This window comes from Micromesistius poutassou (genome assembly GCF_964030765.1).
Source record: "Micromesistius poutassou genome assembly, chromosome: 22".
Classification (NCBI taxonomy): domain Eukaryota; kingdom Metazoa; phylum Chordata; class Actinopteri; order Gadiformes; family Gadidae; genus Micromesistius; species Micromesistius poutassou.
The window spans coordinates 10,017,467-10,036,196 of record NC_140292.1 but is presented as its reverse complement, the minus strand read 5'-3'; the positions used below and the strand labels follow the sequence as shown (position 1 = coordinate 10,036,196).

Genomic DNA, 18,730 nt, shown 5'->3' with positions numbered 1-18,730 from the left:
TACACTATGCAGATTCTTAATGAAATTACCAGATAATCTCAGCCTGGTTCCGCCCGCCTCCGTACTTCGGCTCAATTTTCATTTCACTTCAGTACTAGGTCTGGGAGTGCTGTATGTTCGAACGATTTCTTTTCCCTCAAGTTTGTCCCTCCAATCAGCGAACAGGAGGCGCGGCCTGAGAACAGTGACGTACAGGTCGTGCGCGAGTTTCAGTTGTAGTCAAACGAATACCAGGAAGCAGCAGGAAGGCCATGGAGAAAGCTATTCGGTCTGTTGTGGAAACTCTGCCGAATATAGATCAATTAAAGCAGATTTTTTTTTGTTGGTGGTCAAGATGTTGTGGCGCTTCTTCCCATGGGATTCGGGAAAAGTTGAATTTTCCAGCTGGCTCCGTTAGTGGTGAAGAAGTTTTCTAAGCATGAAATGCGTCACGACCAAACGTTAGCGATTGGTTAAGGCAGATCCGGAGTGGCACTGGGCAGAGCCAATAGGTTTTAAACTTCAACAGCACCCGCCTTCAAGTGAGAAGTCGTTTGTCTCTATAGCAGTTCTAGACCATCGGTATGAATGAAATGAGTACGAAGGTCTAGTTAGAACTAGGCTAAGATAATCTTTCTTGGGGCCAAAAAACATTCAATACATTTTTTGAAAAAAAAAAAATGTTATTAAGAAATGTTGCTGTTGAGAATCGTAGCTAACCTTTCCTTTATCGTCAAACATCATGAGTCGCTTTGGATACAAACCTCTGGTCAATGTCTCTATGCAATTGTAAATTACATAAAGCGTAATTTAACTTGATGTATTCGTGAAACATAGTAATCATAAAACATTAGTGTGGAAAGGTTTATTGGCATGATTTTAACAAAACATGCTCTCTACAATTGTATATTTCCATAAAGCGTAAGACTTCAGATATAAGATTGAAGAGCATGCAAATGTGATCATTTTGTCATATCAACTATCACACAAGCTTAAAGGGGATCAAGACATTACATACATGTCTGCTAAAGTGCTATACATAAGACGGTTCGGGCTGCATAAGACACATTCAGTATTCATTCATCGCTTCATTCATCGCTACCACAGTTAAGGACTTGCGTAAACTCTCAGCTAACAGCAAAAATGCCATGAATTTATACAAAAATAAGGTTGGAGATGATACGATAAAAAACTAAAAACATGGCAAACCTGGCGTCCGATCAGTACTGAAACAAAGCCAAAGATATTTCCTGAAATTATCCCTTCACTGTTTTGGCTTAGATTTAGATTAAGATTAGATTTAGATTCACAGGGAGATCTAAACATTATCTATACATATTTGTTTTTAGAACGGGACAGCCCCGGTATAAGTAACGTCTAGTTTTCTAGAAGGCTCTCTTTCACTATGTGTCTGGTGCGTACCCTGATATCAGCGTGTGTGTGTCGGGTGGTTCTTTTTTCTTCATCCCCACCGCCCTCTTCTCTCTCCTGAGCCCCACGAAAGAAAACAGTTAAAGTGCCTTGAAAAAATGCCCATCTTGGTCTCCCCGCCTCCGCTTAAGAAATGGATGGAACGATTGTAATCACGTCGTATGGAACGCCCTCTTCCATGACTAAACATTGAAAGCTGAAATGAAGACAAAAAAACGTGAATCAAATACAATCGACTTAAACCTGCACTATGTAAGTTTTCGTATGGCTCTGGCTAATTGAGATGCATCTACAGATGTAGCTTTATACAAACCTTAGCCACAAAACAATATACAGAAAATAATTCCCAGGATGGATTGACTCATGGATGAGCGCCTCTTATTATTGAGAAACAACAGTCTAGTTCAGTCATTTAATCAATGGTGCGAATAGTGGCAGTGGAGGATGTACATAGGGCAGGTTTAGCGTTTTGTCAACACAGAGTTGAGTCAGTGGGAGGTGGAGGAAGAGGATGAGGAGGCACCTGCGTACAGGAAGAAGGTCATCAGGAGTGTTCCTCTGCGCTCCCGCTGAAGGAGCGGCTCCGGATGTGGTTCCTCAGCTGCTCTATCAGCTCGGGGCTCTGCTGCTGGATCTGCTGGGCGAACTGCTGTCCTCTAGAACCACAAACACACAACACACGGCACAGCAGAACATGGAACCCGCTGCTGGCAACTGTTGGTAAAAAAAAAACGGAAAGGTGTAGGCCTGCGGTGAGTTGTGGCGCTAAGTTTAAAGGTCAGGGTAAGATTTAAGAGGTGTTATTTGGTGGAAATGGCGGTGCCATCTGACGGCTGGACGTGAGTGAAATCCAATCCATCCTAAATGTGTCAACACTGTGTCACAAAAGTGTCTGAAAAGTGGCTCACATTATAACCATTAAAACACGTTATCCACTCAGTTACAAAACAACAGTAGTGTTATGATAAAAGTAGGGATTGTGAGACTAGGTGTAGTGAGTGAGTGGGTGCTGGCTGCCTTACGCTTCAATCAGGCTGGTGATGTCAGTCAGCCCGCTCGGTCCGGGACCCCCCACCGCATTGGTCATCATGCCTGACATACTGACGGACAGACAGGTGGACACGGGGGCAGGAAGGGGGGCGGGGGTGTTAGAGTGGGAAAAAAAGGCTTCCACAAATAAAGGGTGTGATTATGTTTTTCTATATTCTACACTGTGGAAGCGTGGTGAAACAGGAGGAACTCACAGCTGTTGGACTTGCTGGTTCTGCATCACGCTAGCGGCCTGTTGGGGGGGAGGGGTGTGGGGGGGCGTAGGAGAGAGACATCCGGAAGGAAACCGTTGGCTGAATGAAATAAATCCCAACTGATTTACGGTCACATGTCTGATTCGACCAGGCGGGCCTTGCGTGGAACACGTAACGATTTAGCTGTCTCATAAACATGCCACTTTCATTCAGTTGCCATCTTGGAATTCCAGCATGCTTGTAAAAACACAAAACGTAATCCGGCACCACCTGTTGGGGCAACCCCCACGGACATGAGACTGAGCGACAGGTGGGATTGTGAGAATGCAATAATGGTGATTAACAATACTGTGCTGTTAAAATAACTGTAATAACGGTCATGTATGGAAGTGATCTGCAGGTGTACCTCTATCAGAGTCCTACCAGAATGAATATACCAACGACGTGTTAGTTAATTAATACATGCACAGCGTGTATCTCTCAATGTACAATGTGCGTATAAAAACACATTTATTTAACTGTTTTACAGGTTAGAAATTGTGGAAAGTATTGTGGAAAGTATGATGTTGTGTCGTACCATACTGATGAAGGCCGGGTTGTTTATCAAACTCGCCATGTCAAATCCAAGTCCCGCAACTATCTGTAGGCCGGTTTCACATAACAGTTATTAAAACAATCTTGGCCAGGTGCGGCTCAGAGATTTTGGCATACATCAGTGATTTGTGACGAATGATGACAAGCTTGTTTGTACTCACTGGACCGCTGGCCTCCCTCTGCTTCTGCTCGGCTATTTTTAAGTTGGATTTGTAGGTATCGTTTTCAGGATCCAACACCAACGCTTTCTTAAAGTAGGAAATGGCTTCGGGATACTTGCTCATGGCCGTCAGAGCCAGCCTGCGGGGTACGTACAACATACAAAAGTCAGGGGGGTCAAATCCGATGATCGTTTTTTCAGAAATCGATATTGTGTTTTGTTCAACTGTCAGTTGCTAAATCATGGCAGGGGAAGTGTGTTATATGTGTGTATGTTTATGTAAATCGTTTTTAGACCATTATTTGTGGGTGTCTGTGTATATGTAAACAATGGTCAAAAAAGAGAAGGTATAATCCTAGTCGGTTGCTTCCTGTGGTCAGTGGGCCTCACCCCATGCGTCCGTAGGCCTTGCTGTAGCTGGGGTCGATCCCGATGGCGTGCTCGCAGTCCCCCGTGGCCTCTGTGTAGTTTCCCAGCTTACTGTGAGCCGCAGCCCTGCAGCGAGACAAATACAGACTTTGATTTACCCATTTCCTTATTGTGTCATTCGCATGAATTAATAACAACGTTGTCTGCAGTAAATCAAACTGGATGTTTGATTTACCTTCAACCTTTACGTATATTACTAATAATAATCCCGATATTAAAGGGTTGATCTCGTGCCACCAGGTGTGAGTGTTATCAGCCATTACAAGCCGTTTGAAAATCTGCCTTTCCCTGTGCCGTAGTGACATCACTACTGGGCGTGTCCAGCCCCCCTAGATGTATGATGGATAGAGAAGCAACATCTGCCACAGTCCACTGGGTAGTTTCTGCTGGACTGATCTATCCAGCATACATCCACACCTCAGAATACACTCATTATCTTCTATGGAATAAGACGCAGATATCTTATGTCTACCTATTGCAGTAGTAAACGGCGTTCCTGAGGTCCAGGTCGATGGCTTGGCTGTAGCACTCCATGGCTCGGCTGTAGTTCTCCTCCTTCATGTGGTTGTTTCCTGAACAGTTCAGTACAGGGTTGATCCTCGGAGGATTCAGACATTCATAATGCATGGCGGGCCCTGCTGAACACCGCCGGGCTACACCGCTCACTCACTCATTATGCATGAGGACGGGACAGGCAGGGCAAACAATGCAGTACAGCAGGTGTGTGGATGATGCATCTGGGATGGGTATGAAACCATAATAATGATAATAAGTGATGGTAATTAGTGAGACAGCAATATGAATGCCAATGTGGAGATTAAGTAACCATTCGATTATATGTTCTTCGGTACAAGATGACAAAATGACATGGCAACACTTTACGATAAAGGTACATTAATGAACCATTAGTTAACGTTGGTTAATGCAGTAAAAAGCCTTATATAGCATAAGCCCTATTAAATATGTATGCATTAAATAGTTACCATGAACAGCATTCGTAAATGTGAACAGCATAAGTAAAGAATTGAATTGAATTGAATGGAATTTAATGTACACTTATTGTAAAGTGTTGACATATAAATGACATATAAAAGAGACACAAAGGCATGCATAAATGCTTACATCCCAGCAGAACAAACATGCTATAGAAAGGGTATTTTACAGACGTTCTCTCTTCACAGAAGAACCAAACAAGAGTCTGCCCTTTAGCTCTGATTCAACATCCAGATTGGCGATATGGTGACACACTTGTGACTAGGGAGACATTTAGCTTCCATGGTTGCTCATATTTGTATACCAGTGTTGGTAGTAGTGGCGAATATGGTGAGAGACAGAAGTACCGTCATTCTTGAGCTGCTCTGCCATTTCGATGTCTTTCGGAGGAGGTAACGTCTTGGGTACGGTCATGTTGTCATTCTAGTAGGAACAAAGTCACAGTACTGAAGCTTTTTGTATGGGGATGACACACACACACACACACACACACACACACACACACACGCATACACTTACATAACCACACACACACACACACACACACACACACACACACACACACACACACACACACACACACACACAATACACACTATACCTACACACACAGTGTACACACCTTGAGCAGGGAACTTTGAAATATCTCTGGTAGGGTCTGTGGGACTGCCAGGTGGCAGTCACTGGAGCTGACTTTGAAGGTGGTCTCCAAACATTGAATTGCAACTGTGGATGAGGAATCGTTGTTCAAGTTGTTGTTGTGCATACATTGAGATGACATCACATGGTTTGATAAAGGGAAAGGCTTGTACCTTCAATGCTCTCCTGCTCGTCTGAGTTCAGGCTGCCACAGTGAGCGTGATCTCGCAGGAACTGCACAATGGAAAACGCCAGGCGCTTCTCCGTTGCCATGGTTTTACTTCTTCAGATCTACCGACCGAGCAGTGACACACAAATGCTTCAACACAGCAACTAAGGACACTTTAACACCGTCATCTTTGCATGCTTCTTTGAACTTGCTTGTGATACATAACGATGTAGCTGTCTCATAAACATGCCAAAGCGACATTAATTAAACAGTGATAGATTATTACTCCCATTCGTTTTTCATATCAAAAGATGACATTTCCCTAAATGCGTAGTAGACCATTTTTTGGCGATGATTTCAGAGTCTCGGTTCTAAGGGACGAGTTCGTCGTTTTTTGGCTCATAATCACAAAGCAAACAATCACTGAATCAGATCGAGTGAAGACACGCATGACGGAGCGGAGGGCGGATGAGAGAGGGATGGAGACCCTGGTACCCGGACGGCCATTCAACTCACACCAACCAACCCAAATCCATCTCCAACCAAAACGACATGTCGTAGTGTGATCATGAAGAAAACGAAACGTAGTGAATATAACCCGTCATCATCATCATCCATACTGTGTGTGTGTGTGCTGTTACTGGGACGTGCGGCCGCCTCTGGTGTTTACGCAATGATGTAAACCATGTGATGTAATCCCACAGAGGGGAGCACACATGTGCTGGTTTCCAAGCGCCCTGCATCCCCAACGAGCCTACAGCCTGTGGTGTCAGTGTTAATAAACGTCGCCACGCCATGCATCGTGGTATCTACAGACAGCAGGGCTGCATTGAGCACAGAACCATCGCAGTGGGGGGGGTGTTTTTTTTTTACAATAACGTTGTATAACTGATCGATACATATAACAGACATTGTTATGAATGCACCTCTCGGATCCGCATGTCCGCCGACCAGATGCGATCATAATGTGTTCTGTACACAATAACAAAAATGATAATAACATTGTAGCAAAAGGATGCAAATGCACGCCCCCGCCCACTCACCTGAGCGCGCCTCGTTCGCGAGCGTGTGTCCGCTGCCGATCCCGCGCGTCACGAAACACTCTCCTGCCTGTCAGATCGATGGCATCCTCGGCGCATGCGCGTTCACCCCGCGGAAGTCAAACGTATTTATTTTGCACGTTAACTTTTGTGGGTGCACTGCTGCCCCACACGCCGCAGGAGAGCACAGGGATCCGAGCCGCAGACAGACGACCATTTGCCCAGCAGTGCACAGAGAGAGAGGAGTGATACGTTGGTGTGTAGGCTACAGCTAAGTGCATGGGCTTGTTGCAGCAGGAATGTTTTGGTTCAGAAGTGCTGCGTGTCCCACAATTTACTGCAGGTATACTACTTCAATCACTAACATCAGCAGAGACTTGAGCATTTTGTGCAATAGCGTTTGAATTCGTCTGTGCCATTCAAATGAAATGCATGATGCATCATAATGAACTATTCGTTATTTGGTTTAATTTTGTTTAATCATGAACCCAGCTGGGTTTACCTTTGGCCACTAAACACTTGTTGGTATGTTTCTTATTAATGTTGAATACTGGAAGTGACGGGGAAAGGACCACATTTAGCGGTGGAGAAATGTGGGCTACAACGCGCGCATGATTGAAGTTCCTCTCTGTTTGACCTTGTATTTATTACCTCCTAAATCATCCCGTCCGGTGTTATGAACTCTGTGCACCTGCAGAAAACAAGACCCCCTCAGCCCCCCTAAAACCCAGACTACCTTCATTAATATCAAGCAGTCCAGATCTGTCGATTTAAAAAAAATAATAATAACATTCTTAAGGCCAATATCAATCGATAGGCCTACATTAAATGATACATGTATCAAATAAATGCATTATTATTGTTGTTTTTAATAATCCACTTATTTGAAATAAGCTATGAGCTTTATACTGCATGTGTTTCTATATTATTCACTATCCTACCCATTTGGCTTTTCTGCACTACTGTGTTTTCAAAGCCTTATCTTTATATAACTTTGTCTTGTTATTTGCATTTCTTACCATCCATTACTTTGTATACAATATTTATGTTGCTATAATTGAGGCACCGTTTAATATAAATATCTGCTCCTGAACAGGTGGTGTAAATATTTTCAAGGGACAATGCTATAAATATTTTTTGGCTTGTGAAAATAACCACTGAACACTTAAAATGGAAGTTAATGGCAAGCTATTGAAGTAACTTAACTTAACTAGGTTTTATTAATGGGAAACACAAGTTAAAGTTTTACTGTTCTCGCTTCCAAGTAAATAAAATATGATCAAATAATACTAATATATATTATAATAATTTTATGAAGTGTTTACATCAATGTAATCTGACACTATTATATTGTGGCAGAAAACAGCACAATGTTATGTTCAGCAAATCAACCTAATCAACTTTATTTCTCCCCTTACAGAGTTTTTCAGCTCTCCAGAATGCCTCTCCAGACTGTATTCTCAATACCCAGCAGAGGATTCTCCCAGGGTGAGAACGGTGACCAGGCCCTACGATGGGATCTCAGCCCGGACGAGATCAAGGCCCAGACGGACAACCTGATCAACAGAACCAAGGCGGCCTATGACCACATCGGCTCTCTAGACGTGGAGACGGTCTCCGTCCAGAACACCCTCCTCACTTTAGCCGATGCCAAGTTTAACTACGCAGGTACGTACAATGTATTCACCACGACCAACGTATCGCACACTATGATGTATATGTTTATATATATATTGACGATGTTTGTGTTTATTCTCCTCCAGCCTCACGCCATGTTCTTGATTTCCCCCAGTTTGTGTCGCCCTGCAAGGAGGTGCGATCTGCAAGCACTGAGGCGGAGAAAAAGTTGGCTAAGTTTGACGTGGAATTAAGCATGAGAGAAGATGTGTTTCACAGAGTGATAGCCCTGCAGGTACCAACAGAACCCCTTGATCTATTTGTACGGCACGCTTTGTCGAGCTAAAAGATGGGTTTTAGTTCCAGAAGGAGTGTCAAATCGCCTTGAATTAATTTCACCATTTCTTATATAATGATGTGGAGATAAATTTATAAAGTTTATAGAGTGTGAGTAAGAAAAAGCCATATCCGAATGTGATATGGCTTTGAAGTGAAATTAATATGCAGGAAATGTAGTTTGGCTTTTTACAGTGGATTTAGTTTACGAGGGAGGTGCTAAAGTTACCCCAATCGAATGTGATATGGCTATAAATACTGATTTATTAGAACATGAGAGTACAGCAGGTCCCCATGGGCGGATATTCATTTGAAGTCAAGTTGAGGATAACTATTTGTGAACACATGAGTGTTGAGGATGCAATGTGTAGGCTAGATTGAGATGTGCACAACACCCAAGGGATCCAATCTAAATGGCGATGGCAGCTGATGGCAAACATCCATTTGAAACGACTAATGTTACAACTTTGTCCCACACAAGCAGTTAACAAAGACATCAGAGCCAATCATGTAAAAAAAAATTCCTGCTTTCTACTAGGCTATTTTAAACTACTGGCCAGTCAACGGTTTATGTGACAACTGGAAAATCACACAAAACGAAGTTGAGGTTAAAAAAAAACCTTTTAATTTAAAGATTTTAGATTTTTAAGATTTTGTTCTCTCTGGTGACAAATGAAAGGGCTTTCATCAGGCTCCATCCCCATGGTCTTGCCTCCTCCTTCGATCAATAGTGACTTAACAGACATTTATTCACATGAAGGTCTTCCAGATTGCCACTTTAAAGTCAACCCTCTAAAGGTGATAGTTACACTCTCAGATATAAAATTGACCAGTGGTCGAGCACATTCAAAAGCTAATCAATAGAAAAGAGTATTCAAAATGGAAATTACTACCTGTAAGGGGTAGTATGATGTTTTTGGTAACTTGTTCTTTTCTACTTCACAGAAAAAGCTCCAAGGCGACCTCACGCCAGAGGAAAGTCGATTTTTACATCGAATCGTAACATTGGGAAAACGAAATGGACTACATCTGGCCAAAGAGATACAAGAGGTACTCAACCATTCATCGTATTCATAGTCAGCCGCTTTATGTCTGTGATTAATGAGGTGAATCAAAACCCTTACAGTATCACACCGCCCGCACCGTTAAAACCCTCTCTCTCGCCCCCGCAGGAAATCAAGAGGGCGTCCAAACTGATAAGCGAGCTCTCCATCGAGTTCAACAGGAACCTCAACGAGGACACCACGGCCCTCGTCTTCTCCGAGCGCGAGCTGGGTAAGCGTGAATAGTGGCAGCTGGCTGGCCACCTCACATGCCTCCCCCACTCCACTGACACCCCCGGTGCGGGGGGGGGGGGGGGGGGGGGGGGGATCAACCTTAAACGCCCTCCCCCGTGCTGTAGGGGGGCTGGCCCACAGCTATCTGAACGGGCTGGAGAGGACGGAGGACGGGCGCTACGAGGTGACCCTAGAGTACCCCCACTACTACCCTCTGATGAAGAGATGCCACGTTCCTGAGACCAGGAGGAGGATGGAGATGGCGTTCCACAGCAGGTGTAAGGAGGTAACTGCACACCACCGCTGTCCCGCAGAGCGGCCCGTACACACAGGCTGGTTTCCTCCTCACGTGTCTAGCTTAGGGATGTTCGCGATGAGTCGAATAGCGTGAGAAATAGTCGTTTTTTTTTTTTTTTGCGTTTATTTATTTTTTCAGAGAAATTAATTAAAGGCGGGATGTAAAACTTGGAAACAATGCATTCACCTTTTGACTGATTTAGGGCATTTATCATTTTCTTATTTTCTTTTTTTTTACTAGTTGGCTAGTCGTTTTCGTTTTTTAAAATCTTGCGGTGGACCGTTCCTAGTTTGAATGAAACGTTTATAAAAAATGTGTGCATCCATGATGTGGTTCATTCATTTGTGTTCATTGTGTTGTTATTTGTGGCAGGAAAACACCGCCATCCTGGAACAGTTGATGGAGCTGAGGGCAAAGGTCGCCGGCCTCCTGGGGTTCAGCAGCCATGCAGACTATGTGTTGGACTTAAACATGGCCCGGAATGCAAACCACGTGTCTGCCTTCCTAGGTAAGACAAGATTCACACACTCTCCACACACTTTATATATTTATCATGGTGTACGGTCAGCCCAAACGCTACAAATACTTCTTTGTAATTTGCAATATGTTGTTCGTCAATTGGTATTGGTTTACTTTATACATTGCTAAGTTATCCAAATGATGTGTTCTTTAGTGGTTGTTTTTGAAACAACAGACATATTGTGTTGCTAGCTGTTGTTACCGCATTGCCATTTTCCAGAGACATTTAAGTTTATTGCTGCAGTTGGAAACGGCAATAAAGCCAACATCACTGTCTGTGATGGCTCACTCTTAATAAGTTGTAAGTGAGCTGGCTCTGGGCTGACACTGCGGCTTGTTGGCACTGGAGTGTTCTTTGTCTTAAATAGTACCTAGTAAATAATATGGCAACATAGCTGTCCCGACACAACCCCACGCAGACCTCCATCCTTGGGTTGCCCCGATCAAATGGCAGCCATTTGCAATTCAACACTTGTCCAAGAGAGAGAGATGTCAAATATAATTGTTGTCAGATTGGTAGCATAGGCTGCCCTGGATTGAATTGTAGTTGAGCAACAATGACCATAACAACAACAACCGCAGGCTGAGTGATGCTTCCTGCCGTCCACTTGCTCATTTCATCCATTTTAATTACCGGTCGGTTCGTTATGTGAATCAGCTGGCAATAAAATGAGATTTGACAGGGTTAAATAGGCTTTGGAATTCACTGATTGAAACGAATACTACACTCTAAAGTGGGCTGCATGCTCAAAGCAGGAAATAAGTTTGGTGAATGCGTAGGAGCCAAGTAATGTGATTGCGTAACTAACAAAAACATACCTTGTTAAAATTCTTGTTTGGCACTCCTTGCACCTCCCAAGATTTTATAACTTGCCAAAATCTCTGCAGATGACGTCAATGCGATGATTACATGTGATTACTCTGAAATTCAAGGGTTCCTTTATTTAGATTTATTTATCTATCTCTGGAATAGGATTTCTGAAATTGGTCTCCATGGAGACCGCTCTGGTCTTAACTAACGGAAAGTTCACGACTAAACCAAAAAAATATGTTCTTCGATCTCCTGAAAGAATTCCACTTCTTTTAAAGTACTCTACCCGCGTTAAACTAACCTTGTTTTGTTTTTTGTTCCGACAGATAAACTATACACACGACTAAAACCCATCGGGGAGAAGGAGCGCAAGTACCTGCTGGCGCTGAAGAAGAGGGAGTGCCTGATGAAGGGCCACGCCTTCGACGGGCGGGTCAACGCCTGGGACCTGCCCTACTACATGAACCAGGTGGAGCAGGTCAAGTTCGCCGTCGACAAGGACAAGCTCATCGAGTACTTCCCCCTGCACACGGTGACGCGGGGCCTGCTGGGCATCTACCAGGAGCTGCTGGGGCTCACCTTCACCCAGGTGCCCGCGGCCCACGCCTGGCACGAGTCGGTGGACCTCTACGCAGTGCGGGACGCCGCCACCGGGGACGACATCGGACGCTTCTACCTGGATCTACACCCCAGGTGGGTCGGTACTGGGAGGCCTCGTGGTGTAGACTCACCGGTCGGTCTCTTAAGCGCTTCGCTCGATTAGAGACCGAGGACAATCTCTCAGTGAGTGTTATGTACTCGGTGTCTCATTGCAAACTGTTTACTTGTTTACTGTGAGTCGTAGAGCAGGGGCTTTTTGTTTAAAGAAAAGCGGATATGGGGGATTGAACCCAGTGCCTTTTTGCTGTGTTTGCTCAAACCACTGTTAATAAATATTTACAATTTTACTTCAAATCCTAACTGTTAAGGTGCTGTAGGTAGGATCCGAGATTAAAATAGAGTAATATCATACGATTTTGAGATTAAAAAAAAAAAAAAAAAAAGTCCCCTCCCTTTCTGCTCCCTCCCTCCCTAAATATCTCAGCCATTGAGGAGTGTTGAATTGCAGGCACCTGTGATTAACAGGCAAGATGGATTGTCAGAACCAATCAAGAAAGAGTTGCCCTGATTGGTCAGAAATAAGCCGGGAGCGGTTGTAAAAGTCTATAGTCTCATACAGAGGCAGGCACAGTCAAATAGAAACGGATATGCTCACAGTGCATTTCACTCACTTATGGGTGATGATTGGCTATGCCATTTCTAACAAATGACACCCAAACGGCACTCAAAAATAGCTATACTTGCCTACAGCCCCTTAAAGTCAGCAAACCGTTAACAAACAAAGAACAAACCCCCTCACCCTTCACCAGGGAAGGGAAGTACGGGCATGCGGCGTGCTTTGGGCTGCAGCCCGGCTGCGTGGGACCGGACGGGGAGCGCAGGCTGGCCGTGGCCGCCATGGTGGCCAACTTCACCAAGCCCAGGAAGGGCTGGCCCTCGCTGCTGCAGCACCACGAGGTGGAGACCTACTTCCACGAGTTTGGCCACGTCATGCATGAGCTCTGCTCCAAGGTAGGAGTACAATCCAGTTCATGTTTCTGTAGATATCTGGTGAGTAACTAGTAGTAACTAACTCTTATGAAGGCGATATTGGCAAAAAGGCTGTAATCCATAATACTGCAGATGTCATTGTAAATGTTAATAGAAGCTTTTAGTACCAATTCATTTTGTGTGTGTGTGTGTGTGTGTGTGTGTGTGTGTGTGTGTGTGTGTGTGTGTGTGTGTGTGTGTGTGTGTGTGTGTGTGTGTGTGTGTGTGTGTGTGTGTGTGTGTGTGTGTGTGTGTCCCCCTCCCTCTCTCAGACGGTGTTCTCAGAGTTCAGCGGGACCCAGGTGGAGACGGACTTCGTGGAGGTCCCGTCGCAGATGCTGGAGAACTGGGTGTGGGAGGAGCCGTCCCTCCGGAGGATGTCCGGTCACTACAAGGACGGCAGCCCCATCCCGGACGCCCTGCTCAGCAAGCTCATCGCCTCCCGGGTGGCCAACACCGGTACGTCACCAGATGGTTGAGGTGCATCATGGGAGATTTACAGTCAGATTCTCAGTTTGGGCCCCTTTTGCTCTTTATAAAGGCCACTATAATGTTACTCTATTGGTGTCTTCAAAAGCTCTAGAAATTCAGTTTATTATTACTATTATATTTTTTTGTCACCATTTATGTGATATTTAATGTTACCGAAATGCAAGTGTACAAATCTGGTTCCATTTAAAGTAGAATTCTTAATACCCATAATTCCCCATCAAATAAGTGTAAAATTGACACTTATTTCTGCACTATATCCCATGATGCATAGCCATTTTTGTTTTTATCAGTTTCATCCAATAGAGGTCGGGCACATGCCGATTCTTTAGTCAAATCTCTTCAAGTTTGCTATATAGCGTACACTACAGGGAGTGAAGGTGTGAAGTGGGTGAGAGGGAATGCCGCCACAGACTCCTGAGTCGCAGACCGTGGTTACACCTGTGTGTTTCCGCAGGCATGATGAACCTCCGCCAGGTGGTCCTGGGTAAGGTGGACCAGACCCTGCACACCACGGCGCACGCCGACACGGCCCAGGTGTTCGCCACGCACTCCGAGGACATCCTGGGCATCCCCGCTACCCCAGGTGAGCCGCCAGCATACCTCGCCGTTTAACGAACCTGGCCGTTAAGCCTATAGTCTGAATGTAGCCACGGGGGTATCAGGGATACTAAGGTGTGCTCACCAAAGGTTAATAATGCTAGTTTTGTATTGGTGTGAACGATTTGGCTTCACTTGCTTTCCAAGCGAAGATAAAGTGTTTCGTTGACGCAATGGGTCAGATTCCTTTCAATGTTTCAGTTGGAAACCTTTGCTCTTTCAAAGGGACCAACATGACGGCCAGCTTCAGCCACCTGGCCGGGGGTTATGACGGACAGTACTACGGCTACCTCTGGAGCGAGGTCTACTCCATGGACATCTTCTTCAGTCACTTCAAGAAGGAAGGAATCATGAATCCAAAGGTGTGAAACTCCTTTGTTTTACTTGAAAATAATTCTCTTCAAAATAGCACACATGGCATATTGAATGGCCCTAGTATTGTGTTCAAAGGTTTTTAGAAATGGGGCTTTCTGAAGTGTAATTTATTTATTAAGAATTGTATGATGAAAGGTGCTCTGGGTATGATTAAGAGACTGTCTTTTGTTAGAAGTGGCCGTGAGCTACTAGTGAGTAAAAAGCACTTTGACAATATCTGTTTGAAGTTGATTGCGTGTCTTGGCAATTTAGATGTGAGGACTGCTGCCGCATAATTCTGACCAATCAGTGCATCTCTACCTTGATCGGTTCAGGGAATCTATCTTTCCTGTCAATCACAGTTGTGTGACTACAACATTTCTCAATGGCGGAGAAACATAGGGAGGGAGGGAGGGAGCAAGAGGGGACTTTTATTTATTTTTTTCATTTAAAAATCTTTTCACTTCTGTTAAGAACCCTCTAACCTTTCGTTGCGCAGCTCTACCATAAATGTGTAATAGATTTGAAGAGGTTTGTCAGCATATCCAACGGCTTTATTTTGGTTGTTCTTCAGGTTGGGAGAGCGTACCGGAAGGCCATCCTGGAGCCCGGGGGCTCTGTCGACGGCATGGACATGCTGACATGCTTCCTGGGGCGGGAGCCCTGCGAAGACGCCTTCTTTCAGTGCAAGGGACTGGTTCATCCAGCAGGACAGAAGAGTTAATCTAGGTCTAATGTTGGGGCGAAGCCATCCGAGGGAGCCCCCAGCTAGGACTTTGGTGCTTTGCTCAAGGGTACATTTGTGCCCAGGAGAGCTGAGGGATCTAACCAGCAACCATCCGGGAGCCACGCGGCTTGTTCGGGCACCTGAATGACCAAGTGATAGTTTTGATTGCCATTGTAGGTAATGGTAAAGAAGAAGTACTATGTACTAATGTAGATGTGCTCTGTATTGTAGAAGGGGAAAGGAATGTTTTTTAAGCAGTCCCTTATCTGTAAACTGGTTTCACTGTTAATTGATCCGGATTGGTTTAGCAATTACTTAAAAAGTGAGTTGCAATAGTGTGATTAATGTTTGACTTGTATATGTTTTGTTTATATGTTTGTTATTATCTGTTTAATGGAAATCCATCAACCAAATACATATTTTTTGTACTGAACAATTTATTGAGTCTAATAATTGATTCAAACATTGTGTATAAATATTTAGAAAACAAAGCAACGATTATAATCCCTAATCTCCAAAAAGGCTCAGAAATGCAAAGAACAAACCCCAATAACACACAGATTAGAGGTATCGCCCTTCCAAGTTGGTAAGCAGTGCAATAAGTGCCGCACAGGCAGGCATAGCACCAGTTCAAAACCACACACACATACTAAGTGAAAACTGCTGATAATCCATAGGAATGTAAAGGCAAATCAAATTAGAATAAACAAGACAGAACGAGAGCCAATGAGAAGCTTTCAGAGTAACAAGAGGTCAGCAGGCATCTGCAGTTAAGGTTTAGTGCTGTTTTGGCCACTGCAACGTTTGTTTATATAGTCTGTAGCAGTAGTCTGTATGTAAGGGGACCAAAAGTATGCACAGGTCTTTACAAAAGGAAAGCTGAAGGCAAGTAGTACACATTGAGCTAGTTTGCTGGGGCTTGAATATTCTGGTGTGCTAGGGAATGCCAAGAGCATAGTTGACTACTTAATATTTAATAGGGAGCCATACGTTTGCGGAGGCTATCATGTGATCAAGTGCTTGCTTGGTCGACATAAAAAAAGTAGGCCTACTTACATACGCATTATGTAACATATGAACAGAATTACTATTAAGGCCTATTTAAGCTCTAATTATTAGTGCAACTTTTTTATGTTATTTATATAAATAATTCTATACTTAATTTATTATTTATTTAGCCATATATTTAATTGTTGACCTAATAGTCTTTCACTATGAAGGCCACATTTGCCCAAGAAATTCTTTGTTTGAGGTCTACAGGTTTTTCTGGTCCGCTCTCTCGTATTCTTGACTGTTGTGGAGAGAAACGACCAACAGGGGTCGTAAAAGGACAACAAACTGGACCAGGATGGAGGCGGCTTGTCCTCAAAATAGGAACATTTGTGGGCCAAGAACTGCCACCGCTAAGCTATTTTATAACGACATATACATGTGAGCTGCAGTGTCAGCATCTCTGTTAATAATTCTGAAATGTGGTTCTAAAATTAGATTATTTAATGGCTTCTCTCGGTAGGGCTATTTATTTTTTTGCGAGCAGTCTTAATTTAATCTCAGTGCTGGCGTTATACTAATTATATTATATTTATTGTAAAATTGTGAAGGGTCAAATGCTTTTCCCCTAACCTTTGCGGAGGTATATTTTGGTATATCCGATGGTGTTTGACTCTGTGACGGGGGGACATGGGGGGAGATGGGGGTGGGGGGCCACACAGTGAAACCCGTCATCACGCAAACACTCTACGGCTTGTTGGAAAGGCGACTTCTGGTGGACGCTCGACACACACTCACAGGTGCACCAAAGCCTCCGGTAAATCGGGCTTTAACGCGTTGGATCTACTCTGGCGCACGCTGTTTTGGACCAGGGACCGACCGGGAAAGCATGAGTGAGAGCACCAGGGTGCGGCAGCAGCGACCGAGGGGAGAGCGGCTCGCTTTGGCGGAGCTTCTGCGCATTTGCTCTTTTGTATTTCCTTGATGAGTGTTGTGGACATTTTGGATTCTCTCCTAACGCTCGGCTTTTCACTGCACTGTTCTCACGAGTCAAAGGCATCCATGCCGAATCTAAGGGACCGGATCAGGTAACGATCATCGGTAATCTGGGTTAAACCAACCACTTTTCCCGTGTGGGAACCGAGCGGAACCGTAAACAACTTCTGGAGAGCCACGGTGGCTCAGTGCAGAAGGCTCCTAGCAGGCTAGCTCCCAGGAGCTCTCTCTCCAGCTTGGACCACAGCAGCAAGTCTACCACCGTGCTCAAGACCGAACCACCCAGGAAAAACGAAAGGCGAATGTCCACCGATCGTGAGCCTTCTGGAGTATAATCCCCCGGTCCGGGTCCGGACGGCAGCGGTGTTTGGGTGAGTCTCTGCGGGGCTGGCGGCTCTCTGGTCCGGGGGGCCTCACGCCGCCTGCAGGGGCTGGCTGGCGTCGAGGTTATGAGTCATAATAATGATAATAATCATATAAGAGGATCCTCGCACTGTGTTGTTGTGGCTCCATGTGGTGGCTGATGTCGTTTAAACAGTCCAACTTCGTGATAATTCGGTAATTCGCGATTGATTTCGTTTTTCACGTTTTTTCACGTTTTTTGTCCGGGGGTTTGTCGTCAGTCAGGGGGCATGCATTGTTTTTTTTGTTTTTTTTATATCCCTTTTCCAAATGTAGTTATTTAATAATTTTTTTTGGGGGGGGGGGGGATTTTGACTATCAGCTGTGCACGGTGAGCTTGGTCTTGGTCTTGGATCTCATCGTCCTCACAAGGGGTTTAATGAAGTGTTTCTGTGTCCGGATCACAAGTCTTCCTCAGCAGCTGCAGTGAGACGGTCAGGTTACATCCATTGTTGGGGAATCACCTTCAGCGCATCGGTAGGGGTAACACATCATACTGTTGAATATATATATTCTACGTGTAGAGATATAGTGGAATTATTGTGGAAATGTAGCCTAGTTGTAGTCCCAAACGTCCTGAGGTTTTACTGGGACTGACGGTATCCATGCAGCGGAGTCGATGCTGCCTGCCGCAGGTCCATTGAGCACAACATGGTTCACATGTGTGGATACAGATGAGGAAATGGGTTTAGTAGCTGAGGTTTAGGTACTCTTTTTTTCTTAATCGAATTAGGACTATATTGTCCTCAAGAGCTGTGTCAATTGAACACATTTAAATGTATTTGAGGTAGGCCTACACATTGCACATTGCAGTGGTGCAATCCAAGTAGACTAGACACTATTCAAAAATGTATGGTATTTGCACCGTATGCCTTTCTGAGCATGAATGAAGATTGTTAAACAAAGTCTTTATTACGAACAGGCTATCTAAACGTTGAAAAATGGGAATGCCGTTCCTCAAGCCAAGCAAAAGACTTTCCTTCCCCAAGGTTATCCTGAAACCCAAC

At 44.4% G+C, this 18,730-nt stretch overlaps 3 protein-coding genes across 7 annotated transcripts in view; 2 read left to right on the top strand and 1 right to left on the bottom strand.

The window, feature by feature from the left end:
* Window positions 1-1,954: 1,954 nt before the first annotated feature.
* sgtb (small glutamine rich tetratricopeptide repeat co-chaperone beta) lies at window positions 1,955-5,742 on the bottom strand (the record flags this gene model as incomplete). Of its 2 annotated transcripts, none has more annotated exons than XM_084486300.1 (10): window positions 1,955-2,066; window positions 2,433-2,510; window positions 2,655-2,692; window positions 3,232-3,290; window positions 3,406-3,548; window positions 3,799-3,903; window positions 4,310-4,409; window positions 5,178-5,253; window positions 5,453-5,556; window positions 5,643-5,742. In XM_084486300.1, the coding sequence occupies 10 exons, from the start codon at window positions 5,740-5,742 to the stop codon at window positions 1,955-1,957; spliced, it is 915 nt and encodes a 304-aa protein (XP_084342426.1). The 2 variants fall into 2 exon arrangements, with proteins under 2 accessions (XP_084342426.1, XP_084342425.1); XM_084486299.1 differs by having other exon boundaries at window positions 3,232-3,294; window positions 3,410-3,548.
* A 1,106-nt stretch (window positions 5,743-6,848) lies between these two features.
* On the top strand, window positions 6,849-15,741 carry nln (neurolysin (metallopeptidase M3 family)). Of its 2 annotated transcripts, none has more exons than XM_084486533.1 (13): window positions 6,849-6,934; window positions 8,099-8,346; window positions 8,442-8,590; window positions 9,577-9,681; window positions 9,804-9,906; window positions 10,034-10,194; window positions 10,579-10,714; window positions 11,863-12,229; window positions 12,946-13,147; window positions 13,438-13,624; window positions 14,112-14,240; window positions 14,480-14,616; window positions 15,183-15,741. In XM_084486533.1, exons 2-13 carry the CDS (start codon window positions 8,118-8,120, stop codon window positions 15,330-15,332), a joined length of 2,055 nt encoding a protein of 684 aa, XP_084342659.1. In that variant the 5' UTR covers window positions 6,849-6,934; window positions 8,099-8,117; the 3' UTR covers window positions 15,333-15,741. The 2 variants fall into 2 exon arrangements, with proteins under 2 accessions (XP_084342659.1, XP_084342658.1); XM_084486532.1 differs by having other exon boundaries at window positions 6,885-7,021.
* Window positions 15,742-17,089: 1,348 nt separating this feature from the next.
* Window positions 17,090-18,730, top strand: part of erbin (erbb2 interacting protein) — a 41,331-nt gene continuing 39,690 nt past the window's right edge. For all 3 annotated transcript variants that reach the window (XM_084486752.1, XM_084486753.1, XM_084486751.1), the window contains exon 1: window positions 17,090-17,692. The gene's annotated coding sequence lies outside the window, so the exon portion shown is untranslated. The remainder of the gene's footprint in view (window positions 17,693-18,730) is intronic.

Bases quoted from the DNA above. Each gene is read 5' to 3' on its own strand.
- nln (XM_084486532.1), top strand. From the start codon at position 6,978: ATGTTTTGGTTCAGAAGTGCTGCGTGTCCCACAATTTACTGCAG. The intron at 9,682-9,803 runs GTACTCAACCAT...TCGCCCCCGCAG, and splicing joins TGGCCAAAGAGATACAAGAG to GAAATCAAGAGGGCGTCCAA. The intron at 14,241-14,479 runs GTGAGCCGCCAG...GCTCTTTCAAAG, and splicing joins GGGCATCCCCGCTACCCCAG to GGACCAACATGACGGCCAGC.